Source organism: Diadema setosum, chromosome 22 (assembly GCF_964275005.1).
Source record: "Diadema setosum chromosome 22, eeDiaSeto1, whole genome shotgun sequence".
Classification (NCBI taxonomy): domain Eukaryota; kingdom Metazoa; phylum Echinodermata; class Echinoidea; order Diadematoida; family Diadematidae; genus Diadema; species Diadema setosum.
The window spans coordinates 27977810-27995749 of record NC_092706.1 but is presented as its reverse complement, the minus strand read 5'-3'; the positions used below and the strand labels follow the sequence as shown (position 1 = coordinate 27995749).

General features: G+C 38.9%; 1 protein-coding gene across 1 annotated transcript in view; it reads left to right on the top strand.

The window, feature by feature from the left end:
• The first annotated feature begins 5384 nt into the window (after nt 1-5384).
• The window catches only part of LOC140245507 (IgGFc-binding protein-like), a 48137-nt gene continuing 35581 nt past the window's right edge, over nt 5385-17940 (top strand). The window contains exon 1 of the mRNA XM_072325075.1: nt 5385-5463. Within this exon, the coding sequence (XP_072181176.1) occupies nt 5385-5463 (79 nt within the window). The remainder of the gene's footprint in view (nt 5464-17940) is intronic.

Below are 17940 nucleotides of genomic sequence, written 5' to 3'. Positions count from 1 at the left end.
GTAGAAATTCAGGGAAACAGATTTATGGAGAATTTATCCATGTATCATTACATGATTATTCCTGCCTCCCTTAGATACATGTATTAGTTGTGGAAACGGAATCTTCTTTGGAAACGATCCTGTTGCATACAATTATGTTCGAAACTATGTTACATTTAGCTTCGTCCGAAATTCTTTAACCTTCGGTCTTCGAATATTCGACATTGATAAATTTCATAAACTATCTCTTTACTGCGTCGCGACGCGTCGCTGCCCTTTCACATTTACGTGATCAATATCATGTGAAATGGAGGAGTTGTTTTGAGTGAAGATGACTGTGAATATGATACTATTATTTTGAAAGATGTGAAACTGAGACATAATGTATATGTTATAATTCTTAGGCTTATAAATCTTGGATCCAAGGAAGAACAGATCTATCATGTGATTACACAATGTATATCTGACATGAGCTATATTACTGTTACATATCTTTTATTATTTGATACCTGTCAATTCGTTTCCAGGGTGTTTTGATAATTCACCAATGATTCATGTCTCAATCGTGTTGTGTTTAATACTATTCATTTTTGTATAAAATATAACAGTATCGGAAAGAAAAAAACAAACAAACAGACAAACAATGTGTTTTATTGCAAAAGTGTGTGTTAACTGCCATGCACGCAATATATTACTCGAAACACAATCAAGATAATTCGTTCGATATGGTGGGCCTAAAGTTTACGGAATTCACCTCTCAAGTTTTACGAAGTATTTATTTCCGCAATTTATTTAAATCCTGATTTAAAAAAAAGTTTTGATTATGACCAATTCTCAGCAAATTTTAATGCACTTTCTGAGGAGCACGATTGTATGAAGGCTGTGATTTTTTTTTTTTAAAGAAAAATCATGATGTGCGCGGCCTTCCATGCACGTCAATCGACTTTCCTTATCTGTATTTCTATACTATTCTTTTAAACAGCATATGTTAGGACAACCGACCAATCCCACACTCAAGCAATGATGATACCTACTTTGTAACCAACTAACAACGCACTTTAGAGAAAACGAGGTAACCTTTTTGTTAAAACTTTTCACTTGCGGACGGGTTCGTTTGTATGTTTGTTTCCTCTGATTATAATTGAGTATCTGAATATAAGAACGACCCAAGTCCATGGAAGACCATTTCGAGTAAACTTAAAAAAACTTCTTATCTTTTTTATTTGTCCAATAATATTCTATTTAACTGTGATGGGAAGGCAACATTGTATATACAAATTAGAACATATGTTATTATGACATTTAACATTTACATTAATTGTGGAGAGGCCATTTTGTGTGATGGACTTGGGTCGTTCTTTGAATCATATGGACTTTGGCCGTTCTTTGATTCATAGAGATGAGAGAAGGATGAGAGAGGGCGCTATAATATGAATGTAAGAATGACCCAAGTCCTTCATTTTTACATTCATAAAAGATTCAACTCATTAATTTCAGGCACTTCCGGGGGTAATTAGGATTTATCATTTATACACAGGATGAATCCATGCATAAGCAACAATTTCCCATGTCAAACTGAATTTGGCCAAAAATTGGACTTGGATCATTCTTATATTCAAGTCTTCAATTGTCATCTCTGAATAGAAACAGATATGAATAACAAACAAAACTTGCCCAATTTTTCTTTCGACATCCCTCAGTTTTTAACTTCCTTAAAGTCTAATGATTAACGAAACGCCATTCACCCTGTAACTGATTCATCTTTTGTTTCATCATCATTCGTCCATTCTATGTTGCAATATGTGATGTATGGTAAAATCAGGGCACTGTTATAGGAGGTATATAAAAAGAGACTCAGTTTCTTTTAGACGTTTATGTACATGTGCATTTGTTATTCATGATTTGTATTTTTCATACATTCAATATTTTGGGTGTCTTCTCTTTTTGAAATTCTTAAAATTGTGCAACCATTGTTGATAATTTTAGATGTTCATTAAGATATTTTTTTTGCTATTAAGTCATGAAACGCAAGTTGGAGGGGGGCGCCATTCATGCGAATAGACTCATGGAAATCGTGCATAATATGGTCTGAAGGTCACTGATTTATTCGATACATTGTACTGCCATGTAATGCTAGACCATTCACGCATTAGATATAGAACGCGCAGTTGTCAAACCATATTTCAATCTATAATATTTATGGAATGTCGTAAGGTTCAGAGTTGAAACGTCTGTCAGAAGATATATAGAGCAGCTCGCTTCTACAGGTACGACCACTTCTCTATTGTTATTCTTGGTTGGGTGAAAGGGATATATCTATGGCGTGATCCATGAACTTCAACTTGAACTTTATTCTGTTTCATTTAAAATCACATCACAACAACAACAAACTGAAGACAGTAAGCAAAATAATATACGAACAATACATTTGACCCTGCGGAAGAACAGTCATATTTTGCAAATATATCATGACTGAACGGGCAATCCCCCGTTTCTTCTGTACGTATATGCAATGTATAATATGCAACTTGTAATGTGTGTTTTTTATCTGAAGACGGAAATAAAAACAAACAAACAAACAATACATAACTATAAATGAAACATGGAAAGTACAAAAGACACTGGGATTTGTCAGGGTGGTTCCCATCAAGGACAAGATGAAACAATGTTGTTTTACGATCACAACATGAACCAGATGGAAATATTTCATTTCATTTTATTTCATTTCCAGCCAAAGCATATAATATGACAACTGCATGTAAACAAATTAAGTACAAGGTAACTTGTGCATATCCAAATGAAATTTAAATACACGTCATTTGTTTACATGAAACAATAAACATACTTTAGTTAAAGAGATACATGGACAAAATGTGACTGAATCATAATAAAGAAAAGGTCGGAAATGGAGGGAACTGCTAAAAAGCCAAGCTTGTAGAATGCAGTCCCCTCGTGCGTAGTGAAAATTATAGTAATAATGCAACGAGACAATCATACATATTCTTTGGGAAGCAGAACATAAAACGAGTACGCACACAAACGCACACACAGACAGAAATATTGCACAAACAGACACAAAAATACATTTCAGGTATATAATTAAGTAATGGTGATGGATTGACAATAGATATACCCACGGAGAAGAAAAAAAAACACACAAAATTATTCATAATCATGCATTGTATAGTCAATAATGGAAAATCTAACCACCCAGCAAATATCTTTTATGACTCTCCTATTTTTAGTGGGAGAATTTTAACTGTATCTGCTAAAGAAATCCATAGTGAGGATCCAGTATGTCTTGAGTGGGTGCTATACTCTTATCTACTTTAAACAAATAATGATATTTATTGCTATTTCGAGTGATACGATTGATAAGTATATAATTTATTTGCCCACACAGCATTACAATTATTCAAATGAGATGAGATTAAAATGTAATATGACGAAATCAAAACCTTCATTGGTAGAATATCTTTTGGCCTGTTAATCACACCAATATTTCTCAATATTATTTTATTCATCATCGCTATTTGTTTGTCCTGTTCAAATTGCAGTCTATATAAACCCCTAGAAAGTGTGTACATTCTATTCGAGGTAATTTCCCATTTCACATCGTTGTCGTCTGCTGAACTGCTTTTCTTTCATAAGAACGGATGAGCATATATAGTGCATTCTGAATGAATCAGCTGAAAAAGGCACTGAAATAATTATGATTTCATTTCATTTCACACACATGCATGTTCACATGCATGTTTTTTTATTTTCATTTCCAATCAAACACAGGTAATACACTTTGACATGATTACATATATTGGAACATAATAATACACATTGGTTAAAAAAAGAACTTCATGGAAATGAAAATTGAGGGGCTGCTAAAAAGCGAACTTGTAGATTGCAGTCCCCTCACTTACGTTACTTTACTACAATACATCAATTATATATGACTTTATAACACAATACAACGATACATGTACCGTACAAGCTAGTCATTGAAAGTATACAGTTTCCATTCAATCGAATGATGGGTAGGGGGTCCTGTTAGAAGGTGCATTTTTGACAAGTCATGGCGAATTCAGGGTCTCAAAATACCACATTCCTGTCTGTGTAAGGCTCATTTATCCTGGGTATTTAGCACACGATTTCAAATTCGAATGAAACGTATTTAATTGCATTAACACCCTTACCACAATTGCTGCAGAATATTGTACGTAGGATTTGGGATGGGAATACTGTTGGGCGAGTTCAATTCCAAGATGTGTTTCATTTGTATTTCGTGGTAGCGGAACTAAATGCTGCTGCCAAGTCATTTACATCAAAGCTAACACCGAATAGGAAATATCATGAACTAATTACATGATTATGTCATTTCTATGTGTTTCATGATAGTTTATGACTTAATTATCGCACACATTAGCTATATCTAAGTCAGATTCATAGGCATATATTCAGCAAAAGATGAAAACAATACATGTTTCTTTACATCCGTTCACAATGTTTTGTCTAGTGACTGAAATGAAGAACAACGATCTTAAAACCCTTTGCAATCGTTTCAAACTGTACCAGAGTTTACAGTAGAGAAATGTCGCTTTTGGCGTAAGCATCTTCAATTGTGTACCCCGCTGACATGTAAAGGTTAGATGAATAGGATAACTAAACTGGCAAAAAGACTACTCTAATCAAGGACGAAACAGCAAAAAAAAAAAAAAAAAAAAAAAAAGTAGTGAAATTAGAGGGAGAGTCTTTGGGTGAATTGCTATTTTAAGACATGTATTTGCTACGTCTTTGAAAAATGAATTAATGCCATTTTGAGAGAGTGTTTTCTGTCACTTACAGCACTCCTGCAAGCTCCCCCGACTTCTTGCCAGCGTCAAAGCCCACCTCTTGAGTAAATTTCTTACTTCCTTCTTAGGTCACGCCCCTCAACCTGTTTCATGAGTCACACGGCGAACGATTGATGTACTGGCTCAGCCAATGGTGACGGCGTAGCCTCTCGATGACCTTACCCCATTGGTCGTGGACAACTTTATGAATATGCTAATTGCAGAGTGGGATGTCGTCATAAGCACGTGAATCATCTGGCAAACCTAATTATTCGTGGGATATGATTTGTATGTGATGTGCTCAGCCACGAAGCGGTGAAGGGTATAGGAATACGAGGGGAAAGGAAAAGCCGCGTTTGGGAGGAACGTTTACTCCTGTTCAACTTTAGTGCCACATCGTAACGTCCAATCCACAAAGCACCCACTACATTTTTTGCTTTATGTTGCTGTAGCTCTTTCAAGTCAAGAGTTCTATACTGCGGACATCTCCCTCTCTTTCACTCACCATCTCCGTTTGGGTTCTCTTATTTTCTGTTCCCTCCAGTTTTTGCCGTGGAGTTCTTTTCTTCGGAATCAACGATGAGGGCTTTAAAGTTTAACTTCTCCGTTCTGCTGGTTGCGCTTTGGGCGGCAATATCTCTGGCGCAGCCGTTTCAAGGTAAGTTCACATTAACATTAACTTTAACCACCCCACTACCACGAAATATTCATGTACCTTACATACACCATCAAAGTAACGCTCCTTCTGGACTGAGAACCTCTTTCCCGCTATGTCTGTTACATGTCCCTCTCTGTATCGTCTGCTTCGTGTTGATTGCGTTCTCACAACATTTCATTTAATCTTCATTCCTCTCCGTTTCTTTAACATTCTACACCTATCAATGTATGCGGACATTATCATGTGTCATTCACTACAACCTGAACTGGTTTATGGCCAGCATATAGAATTAGCATGCGATTGGTTTATATCGTCACCTTAATTTACTTTAGGTGTGTCTCTACTTCGAGTGACTTATAAGGCGCTTGCACTGCACTGGCAGACTCGTCACCCAGTCGTCTCTGCGGTACTTCTTGGGATGCACCTTTTTCCTGAGACTTACTTGACATTATAGGGGACTTCCGCTTAACCCCACTTTGGCATTGGAATGGGAATCACGTTTTGCAGAATACGGAATCATTGCAATGCACTCATAGTCCTCATAAGAAGTTACGTTTTCAGCATTCACTCTTTAGATCCTGAACCCAGCATCATCGGCACGCCTGTCTCATCGATGCTACCCATATTAAAACGAAAAAGACATTTCGCGATCTGGATTGAAATCACTATTCAAAGGTAGTGTAGAGCGCTTGATCGGGTGCACGATACAGATCTGTATAGGGTTGAAAAGTGTACAGAGAAGAGAATGATCGACAATTCCTGCCAGGGAATTTCACAATGATTGTGCGCTGCGCAGTATCATCATCTCAATTGACCTTGAATGGACATTTAAGTAGCAAAAGACTTTGCGTTAATTTCATTTTATACTATAGTCGACATTTTGGAAGAATGGCTACTGCCTTTTAATGTTATAAGAAAGCAATGTAGCTAATACGTTCCTGTATAGATCATGGTATTAGGAGTCGTAAACTCTGAAAACTTCAAAGGAATGACCCAATGAGGCAAGCGGTGACAGTAGAATTCAACATATCAGACGGTAATTACTAAGTGGTGTTTAGGGAATCAGGCTTCATACTATCTGCTGACAACGGCTTTGAAGAATTGATTTGAAGCTTTGATTTAAGTGTAAAGTATTGTTTAAGTTCTCATAGCAAACAAAGTTATCATCAATAGGCATGGATGTAGACAAATCATTATAGGTCATTGTAATTCAAAGTATAATGACGCAAACACTAATATATGTATTGATGTTTTTTTCTCGTCTGAAAACTTTGTAGTGTAACATCACTATTGCGCAATCAGCTTTAAACCACTACACGACTTTGCAGTGTTCAGAATCATCAAGAACTTTCTACACAGATTTCGTACAAGGTGATGCAGTTCTCGTAAGGAGTTGGGTAAACGACCAAAATTGCCGTGATTTCCAACTACAGTAGGCCTACTCCTTTTCTTTCAATACTCATAAAGGTTTTGATTGGAGTTGAATTATATCTAAACCACATACTTCCGCTGTCAAGAGGAGGATAAATCACTTTCTTTTGATTTGGCAACCCAAGAGAGTCCTTTAAACACTGTTCCGTTGCCGTTTTGGGAGCATTACTCATTCTGGAAATAGACGGCTTCGAATCCGATGGGGGCCATCTTTCTGTCGTCTGTTAAAGATGACATTAGTCATGGTGAACTTGGGGATTGTGGGTACAATGTGGAATACACTCTGTGCAAGAGGGTGGCCAGATTCAGGAACACTGATTTGACACGCACGCACGCATGCACGTTCGCACGCTCGCATGCTCGCATGAAATGCAAGATTCTCCACACAGGATATAACAGTCGTGGTGAAGTAAAGGCGAAAATTAGCAACATCAACGGGGACAGGCGCCATTCACTGGGACATTTAATTGCATCACGCTCTGGTACTTGTGAGTGTCTTTAATGATGGATCGATGGAAGGATAACGTGTACACCTCCATCTTGCAGGATGGAAGGGTCAAGAAACTTTCATGAGAAATCTTCAGTTTTTATTTTTTTTTTTCTGTTATCCTCCGATTGCTTCAAACTCATTAAAGTTTAACCAAGCAAAACTGATTGCAGAGTGGCTTTCACAGACAAGATGGGATGAATGAATGAAATTGCACAGTCTAGCTTTTACAAGAATCGTGCAAGGGAACTTCCTATGGTTTCAACGTTTTCCGTCGGCCTGTATGAAAGCTCATTTCCTAGATTAAAACCCATATGCGGTGACCACATGACCGTAGATTTGACATCACAACCATTCTGTTTTACACCATTAATAGGATATGATCTGTAACTTAGTGCACGTATACCATCATCAAGAATTTGACCATATCGAAGTAGTCATATTTCCTCGCGGAACAGCCCTGTTTATCTTTACAGTTGCAAAATAAATAAAAGAAATTAATAAATGAATAAATAGATAAAAAAAATAGAAATATAGGACGTGTCATGCCAAACGTCTTTTGAATTTGAATCAAGATAACGGAAAAAATAGAAAATGTCTTATCCACATCCACTACCATGTAAACAGAGCCATTAAGCTCCCCGATTCAAATGCTGCCGCCACCTTCGAACTGGTGTGCTATCTCAAGAGTAACTTCGAAGAAAAGTAGGCCTATGTGGTGACCGAGCTTTCTTTATAATAGGATGACACATGTTTCTCCGATTTATTTTTCTAGCATGCGTTGATCCTGTCTCATATTTTGTTGTTGTTGTTGTTGTTGTTGTTTCGAGATATGAAGAGTGATTTCACCAGTTAGTTGATTGAACGTGCTTTTCCCCGGAAGTTGCCAATAATACCAATTTTCGTGGTGGTCAGTTTTCTTATCCGTAACACCGGTTGATTATCTTAAAGACTCAGCAGTAAAAACCTCGGAAGTCCCTTGTTCGCGAATAACGACTGTCGTCTTGTATCGTTAGACGCGCTGCGGGGTTCTCAGGGGAGAAGTCAGGAGCGTTTAAGGTTGGGTTATCGTTAGTACCCTGTCATTGGCCTTCAGTATTCTCGTTGTAAGAGCGAGTGGTAGTATGGTTAACTCGTAACACGCGCCGCCACCCAACCATTGGCAAAAACAGCTCCGCTGTATACTAAATAACCCCGAATATGATATTCATTTTGGCTTGGCCTAAATTCCAATTAAGCCCTTTCCCTGTGCAGAAAACATACTGTTACAAAAGAAGCAATGCGAGTGACTTCGAGTTTGTCCCTACGTGATCATTTTCTGCAGAATACCAAAAAAAAAAAAAAAAAAAAAAAAAAAAAAACACATGGGATGAAATATATTACAAACAAGACTTTGTCGCCGGTGTCGTTGTTGCTGAAATGTATCCCAGCATGCAGTTGGGTATCGATGGTAAGCATTTCCTGTTATAATGACATATTGATACCGATACCAGTGCTATAACGCATTATCCATCAAACACATAATTACTGTGGTTAAAAGTCACAGTCTCGCTTTCATAAAACATGAGAAAATAAAGATAAAAAGAAATGTTTTCTAAATGAATAAAAAAAGCCTGAAACGGAGCGTCATTAGCACTCTACCACAATGATTATGGGCAATTAGAAGCAATTAAAGTACCATTTGGACATAAGTTGATTTTCCAAAATTCTGTGTTGAAAACAACTGCTCCATCACGTCCATGGGAACTGATGTTAAAGATTATCCTATAACATGGACGCACGTTATTAAAGGGATCGTACATTTTTGGTTGGGAACTAATTTTAGGTTTCTAACATTTTTTTTTTTTTGTGAGATAATGAGAAACCTCTTAAGACATATGAAAGAGCATGTAATTCTATGAGGAATTCAACGTTTATTTGATGAAAATTGGTTTCGAAATGGCTGACATATCCAGAAAGAGCGATTCTAATAAAGTGTGGGACCCACACTTTATTACGATCGCTTTGTTTTACTTTGTTTTTGGATGTTTCAGTCATTCCAAACCAAATTTTCATCAAATAAACTTTGAATTCCTCTTAAAATGGTATGGTCTTTACTATATCATTTGTGTTTTCTTGGTATCTCGCAAAAAGTTTAAAGCCGATTTCTCATCTCCACCAATACTGTACCATCCCTATAACGTTATTATACTACGATCATGAAGACCAATACTTGACAAAACGCCTGCTTAAGTTCAGTAGGACTATGAATAAAACAGGCTTATGCTCTGATTGACGCCAAAGAGGTGGTACGGTGAAAGTTGGCAGAAATTTGGAAACCTAGTTCTCCTACATGTGGATTTCCGAAGATGGGACGTAGCAGTCGTTGTTGCTGGCTAGCGCCCTCCCGTCTGTCACCTCTTGGATCTCGGACTGATTTCCGATGGAAGTTGTGACTCTTGGGAGCTGCGTCATTAGTAGCTGCAAATGTCTTTCATTTCTTCTTTTTTCTAGTTCTTCTTCTTCTACTCCTCCTCCTCCTCCTTTTCCTCCTTCTCCTCCTCCTCCTTCTTCTTTTTCTTCTTCATCATCATCATCATCATCATCATCATCATCATCATCATCATCATCATCATCACTATCATCATCATCTCTAAAACAACTATTAGACCAAATTACCTAACTTGACGGAGAGGAGGGGTGTCGCTTGAGCCTACTTTGCAGGCGCCACGAATCCCCTTTCTCTTCATAATTATTTAGATTACTTAATGCAACATGGAAAGACATGCACTGAAAGCATTATGACGCCAGCGCAGGCTGCACGATCTCGCCGACCCTTTCTTGGTACAAATATCACGTCATAGCTCATGTCAGTCAAGGAAAAAGAAATAAAAGAAAGAAGAAGTGATAACTCTCATACAATCAGGCATAGATTACATGAAGACACATGTGCTCCCATTGTTCATGGCTCACAAGAAATCCTTGTTAATAATCAGTTCGGACATTAGGCTCTGAAAACTCTTAAGCAGAGATGCGTTAATGCGTACGTCTTGTTGAAGTCTTTCCAACGAGCACTGAAACGCGGTTTCCGCAGGGAGGTAGAAGAGCCGGTGCCACCTCCCTGGTTTGCGTAAGCGCCTCCGCTTACCGGCGTCTAGATAAAAAGCAACCTGGCTCATACTTGGCCATTCTCTTCCGTTGTAATTAATGGACAAGTTCCTTAGTTGTAATTGGATGACTCGGCACCATGGCCGGACACCACCTTTCCATTCCCCTTGCCAAAACTCTGAGTAAGGCACAAACACGCACACGTAAGTGTACACAATACACATGTACACACACACACACACACACACACACACACACACACACACACACACACACCCAACTGCTGTTGTCTGGGGAAGATAAGAAGTGACTCCATGAGAGAAAACTCATTGCAAAGGTTCTACATCACTTCCTTTAAAGATGTAATTGCCGTTTGGGTAGAGTTCATTAACCGTCAGATCACACTGCCCTGAGGTATCTGAAGTGACAGGTCTCACTTCACTCCGGTAGGCTCAATGAGCAGGGAGGTGGTCTCTCTTCTACCCCCATGCTATATGAGGAAAGTCTCCATTAAAGTGGTATGGGTAGAACTTGAATCTGCCAAAGAGGCGGCCTGTCATGGACAGAAAAGGTGTATGGTTACCCATTGGCACAATCAGAATCTACCTGGCGGTCATGCCCACAAAAAACAGAGACTTATGATTGCAATGTGGCTTTGGGCATAATATTTGAGAAACTGTTTCTTTCCTCAGCCGCTAATGCAGCTGTCATTTGTATGACGCACCTCTTGACCCCCGGGAAATGTGCGTCATGGTCGCGTCAAGTACCACCAATTTGATGACGCGTGGTGCCGTCACGGGAGCAAAATGTCCGTCACAATACTGACCCATTATGTGCGTCATAGTCGGTCATTTAACCAGAGTGTGTCAAAAGGTTCGTTAATGGGACCGTCATGTAATTTTGCGAGGCTTCTTGCATGGGGCATGGTATCCCTCCGTAACAGAATAAAACAAACTCGCGATCGCGAGTCGGCCGAATTCACCGGCTCCTGGAAACGCGAAAATGACACAATTTTCAATCAGTTTTATTATAACATACTGATACTCACTTCATTCTCGTATGTCTTCTTTTTCTATCTGATGTCAGACTAAAGGTCTTTTCTGAAAGTTTGAGTACAAATTTGCTCCAAAACCACACTACCAAACACGATTTGTGATTAAAATCATCACATACAGCCCGCGGCATCGCGAAGCTCGCTATCCTTCAATCGCATTCAGTGTAGCATCGACCGTCGACCGTGGAACCTGCAGCAAAACCATGTGCGTGATGTCGACCATGTGGTACATGTATACATACAGTACACGCGTACATACGTATACAGAAGGCGAGGCATGGCAGAGGCCAGGCCCCAAAACACATACAAACGATTATGGAACTAACATTACTGAGAGTCTATTAAAACCTGCATTAACTTAAAATCAAAGTAAATTCTATTTAAACACTAGCCATATAAACCATGTACCTAACTTGGGTTTAATAAGGTTCGTGTTTAAATAGGCAGGGGCTTCAATCAAGCTGTTTTCGAATCGGGGAAGGGGAGGCGGGAGGTTACGGAAAAAAAATTACTGTGGCCAGGCCGTAGTTTCGCGAAACTAGATAGTTTGCCATAGCAACGTGTATATCAAAACACGCGTTTCTATGGGATGTCCATGAACTAGGGAACGGTTTAGAGAAATTCGAAGTCATTCGAGGTTGAAGTGGTTTTTTCCTACGCATTTTTTTTTTTTTGTTTGTTGTTCATATCTAAAAAATTCGATTTCTTAATTTTTTTCAACTGGTATTTCGGAGTCTTGTAATATATTTAAAATGTTGATAGAAATTTCTGAATATATTCAGAAAGTACGCCTAGGCGCCTACTGTTTGGATAAACGGTAAACATGCAGTCTACGTTCGATACGAAGAAATCATTACGTCTTTCACGAGGAAAAACATACAAAACAAACAAAAAACACCTACGAACGAATGTTGATAGCCAAAACTTTGATAAGTAATAAGCAGTTACCATGAGCGTGAACTGAAATTAATTGTCATGATTTTGTTGTCTAACCCAGGGCTGCACACTGGCGCCGGTCCGACGGTCAAGACCGGCAAAAGTCACTGTCGGACCGGTAACTTTTCAGGAAATCCACAAGTTACCGGTCCGACATGACCAGTAAAAAAAAAAAAGCATTGGCGGGGTCAGTAGAAAGAAAAAGATCAGCCCCGATCAGGGAGAAACAGAATGCAAGATATCGCATTGTTCAACACGTTTTACGCAAGTTTTCGAATATGTCTACCGGTGCAATTTGTAAAGTAAACATACATACATTGTATATTAGTTTTGAGCACTAGCAGTCGACCAGTTATTCGCGCTCGCTTGCGCATTGGCGCTGCTCACGCACTGCCATGCTATGCAATACATGCAAAGGATGTACGGTACAATGTAACTGTTGAAATGCATGGATTGTTTCCCCGATCCCGTTTTGTTTGTTCGTTTGCTTGCGATCGGCGGTCATGCCAGACAAGAAGCATTGATAGAAGCGCACGCATTTCTGGGTCATTTTACTCATGATTTTTTTTTTTTTTTTTTTAACGCAAGATCGATCCGATCCCGGCTTCGCAGCTTTTTAGAAAAAGTAAAAACATATTCTATATTCAGCGATACAGTAAATGAATATTTTCATTCGTTCAGAATGGTCTCATTATGAAGATAGGCGCGAAAAGGATCACGAAATCGGCCCTTAAAAAAATGTAAAGAGATAATACAAGGGAGAAAAAAAAAATCATGAAATCATCGCAGTCCCGCTTACATATTTCAGGTAGAAATCGTCCCAAAAAGGATCATGAATTCGGCCGCGTCGTACACCTTTCAAAAGCTCATACAAGTACGAAATGCGAAGAGATTATAGAGGAGAAAAAAAAAATAAGGACATTAATTTGGTGCGTGCATCATAAAAGATTACAGCCGAATAACAATTCATGAAATCAACGCAAACCCGTTGAAATTTGAGGAAATAAATAGGCGCAAAAAAGATCTTGAATCCAGTCCTGCATGCCGTGTCGGTTATCAAAAACGCATGCACAAATGCAACGAGATTATCGGGAGAAAAATAAAGGACACATTTTTACCCTTCTGGTGCGTGCATTACAAAAGATTACATCCGAAGTAATCCATGAATTCGCCACAATCCCGCTGATATTTGAGGTAGAAATAGACGCAAAAAGGATCGTGAATTCGGCCGTGTCGTATACCTTTTAACAACGCATGTACTAAATGGTAGGAGATTAGCGGGATAAAAATAATGTACACATTTTCAACCCCTTTTGGCGCTTGCATCATATAGATTACAGCCAAAGAGTAATTCATGAAATTATCGCAATCCCGTTGAAATTTGAGTAAACAATAATAGGCGCAAAAGAATCTCGAATTCGGCCCTGCGTGCAGTGTATAATTTTGAAAACGCATTCACAAATGTGAAGAGATTATCGGGAGAAAAATAAAGAACTTATTTTCAACCCTTCTGTCACGTGTATCACAAAAGATTACAGCCGAAATAATTGATGAAATATCGCAATCCCGCTGATATTTGAAGTAGAAATAGGCGCTAAAAGGACCGTGAATTCGGCCGTGTCGTATAGGCCTACCTTTTAAGAACGCATGTATACGATATGTGAAGAGATTATTGGGAGAAAAATACAGGACACATTTTCAACCCGTTTTGGCGCGTGCATCATAAAGATTATAGCTGAATAATAATTCATAAAATCATCGCAATCCCGTTGAAGTTTGAGGAGACAATAGGCGCAAAAAGAATTATGATTTTTGGTCGTGGCGTATATCTTTTAAGAACGCATTTACGAAATGCGAAGAGAAAAAAATAAAGGACACATTTTCAACCCATATTGGCGCGTTCATCATAAAAGATTACAGCCGAAGTAATTCATGAAATCATCGCAATCCCGCTGATATCTGAGGTAGAAATAGACGCAAAAAGGATCGTGAATTCGGCCGTGTCGTATACCTTTATGTATACGAAACGCGAAGAGATTATGGGGAGAAAAATAAAGAACGCATTTTCAACCATTCTAGCTGGTGCGTGGATCACAAAAGATTACACCCGAAGTAATTCATGAAATCGTCACAATTCCGCTGATATTTGAGGTAGAAATAGGCGCAAAAAGTATCATGAATTCGGCGGTGTGGAACATCTTTTAAGAACGCACTTACGAATTCGAAGAGTTTATCGGGAAAAAATAAAGGACACATTTTCAACCCCTTTTGGCGCGTTCATCATGAAAGAATACAGCCGAAGTTATTCATGAAATCATCGCAATCCCGCTGATATTTGAGGTAGAAATAGGCGCAAAAAGGATCGTGAATTCGGCCGTGTCGTATATCTTTATGTACGGAATGCGAAGAGATTGTGGGGAGAAAAATAAAGAACGCATTTTCAACCATTTTAGCTGGTGCGTGCATGAGATCACAAAAAGTTACACCCGAAGTAATTCATGAAATTGCCACAATTCCGCTGATAATTTGTTTGAGGTAGAAATAAGGCGCAAAAAGTATCATGAATTCGGCGGTGTGGAACATCTTTTAATAACGCACTTACGAAATTCGAAGAGTTTATCGGGAAAAAATAAAAGGACACATTTTCAACCCCTTTTGGCGCGTGAATCATAAACGATTACAGCCGAAGTAATTCATGAAATCGTCACAATCCCGCTGATATTTGAGGTAGAAATATAGGCGCAAAAAGTATCATGAATTCGGCGGTGTGGAACATCTTTTAAGAACGCACTTATATACGAAATTCGAAGAGTTTATCGGGAAAAAATAAAGGACACATTTTCAACCCCTTTTGGCGCATGAATCATAAAAGATTACAGCCGAAGTAATTCATGAAATCGTCACAATCCCGCTGATATTTGAGGTAAAAATAGGCGCAAAAAGTATCATGAATTCGGCCGTGTGGTACATCTTTTAAGAACGCACTTACGAAATTCGAAGAGTTTATATCGGCAAAAAAATAAAGGACACATTTTCACCCCTTTTGGCGCGTGCATCATACAGCCGAAGTAATTCATGAAATCGTCACAATCCCGCTGATATTTGAGGTAGAAATGGGCGCAAAGAGGATTGCGAATTCGGCCCTGCATGTCGTGTACCTTTCAGAACGCATGCACAAATGCGAAGAGAGTGTCGAAAGAAAAATAATGAACCCCTTGTAGCTCGTGCATCAGAAAATATCACAGCTAAAATAATTCATTAAATCACGGTTATGCAGCAAGTTCGTGCGCCGATGTTTAGAAAAAGTCACAAACGCATGATACAATCTGATTTTTTTTTTTCATTATCATTTTACACTGTAATTCACGAACAAACATTCTATTTTTTTTCTCATTTTTTTATTTCTTGTGCAATAAATAATTCAAGTTTAAAAAGACATTAATCCGTAAAATGTACATGGGGGGGGGGGGGGTACGTCCATAAAAACAAGAAAATAAATTTGCAAGTAATTAAATGTTTTTTTTAGGTTGCCGTTGTTGACCGGTAAGTTTTCTGTTCGGACCGTTAAAAAATGGTAAAATGAGGCATCTACCGGTCCGACAGAGACATGTCGGACCGGCAGAAAAAATGGGTTAGTGTGCAGCCCTGTCTAACCAGGTGATGACTGCATCTCATTGAACCTACTCGTAGTGAATTTCTCTGGGCATACGAGACCTTTTAAGTATTTCTGGCTCAGTTGCATTTTTAATTGACTGATTAATCGATCTTTTTTTTTTTTGTTGTTCAGGGAACATAAGATATTCGATCAAGTACATTATATTCGACTGTTTGATGTTTCCTACTATGCGCCAAAAGAAAGGCTATAGAATCACGATATCTTTGCAATGATTCCTTTAATTCAACTAATGAGCTGGTTCTTCGATCGATATTTCCATGATATTTACACGCTGTTTATTCCAGTGCGCGCATTATTCCGTCTGGCACGCACCTGGGTGTGGCACCTGCTTTTGTGGAAATTTCCACAAGGGGAGAGGGGTGGGGTGTCAAGTTTCTTCAAGCCGAAGAGACTGCATGTAAAACAATCTCTTCGCTCTAATTTATTGTCATTCGTGCTTTCCCCTTATTCTTTGCTGATATTGAACATTTAGATTTAACTTTACGAAGGTTGGTAGCACGTGGTTCTATTTTGTTGTGAGGTGTATGTAATTTCTTTTTTTTATCATTCTTGGAAAGGAAAAGAAGAGTAAGGGGGAAAGAAGAATAAGAGGGAAAGTAAAATGGAACGAACGGCACGTACGCTCAGCATTCACAGTAAGCCGTCTTTTTACACCAGCATAGTTATCATCATCACCATCAGACATCACTCAGACCATTATAGCCTTTTCCTATCAACATTAAGAAAAATAGATAACAAATACAAAGTATCAACACCTCCCAACAACACAAATATTTAGAAAAGACAACACACGGCACACTACAGCGGCTGGTATCAAACTTCGTCGCTTCGATTCGAAAAAGTATTGCAGCAAAGCGGAGAAATCGCCGTTACGAAAATAGCAGTGCGAGACACTTGAAAGAATTACGTCAAATACTTCAAAGTATAAAGAGAACGGATAAAGTGATATAAAATGGAAGAAATCGTACCAAACGATGTGTGAGAAACGACAGTGGAGAACGGTAAGTTTAGTAGTAGGCTTAGGCCCTAGCAACAGTTTACAGCACCGAAAGCTACGCGAAAATAAGGTGAAAATAAATACACATTGGAAACTCGGTATTGCGACAAGATCCTTAGGATCAAGTCAATAAACGATACAAAACAAAGGAAATCAATTCATTTTGACCGGAAAATAGTTTGTTATAAGTATTCTGTTGTATGAGATCTCCTTTGATAGGCCGAGAAATACATCGAGCTTCCACGATACTCGGGAAAGACAGTTCGAACGCTTTTCACCTGCACATACTGCAGTGCACATCAATAAACGAACAGAAACTCACCTCTTCCTTGCAGAAAAATGATGCAATAACGTTACAAAAAACACACACAACACTCTAAAAATCATTTCATACTTGGGAGGCAAGGGACAAGCGGATGAAGAAGAAGAGAAAAAGAAGCAGACATTGCACAACGGAACGCTTCTACCCCGACTCGAATCGAAACAGGGTACTGGAGTGTAGTGGCAGCTGGCTACAGTGTGCAGCTAAGCTACTATACTAACGCTCCCCAGCCGCCCACACAATCATGGGGATACAGTACCACGGCGATCGAAGTAAACATCCAGGGTCCGTAGGCGACAGGGATTCACGCGGGCGAAGCTCCGTTCGGTGTACACAGTTCGCAGGCAGCGAATTGCGTGAGCGCTCACAGAGCTCTGCAGCATTCCAGTCTGGCACGTACTGCGAATAACATGTGCGTCAAGGGTCAGTCATTTTCACGAAGAGGTGCGTCACCATTTTGACTGGTTAATGCGTCAATGTCTCATAG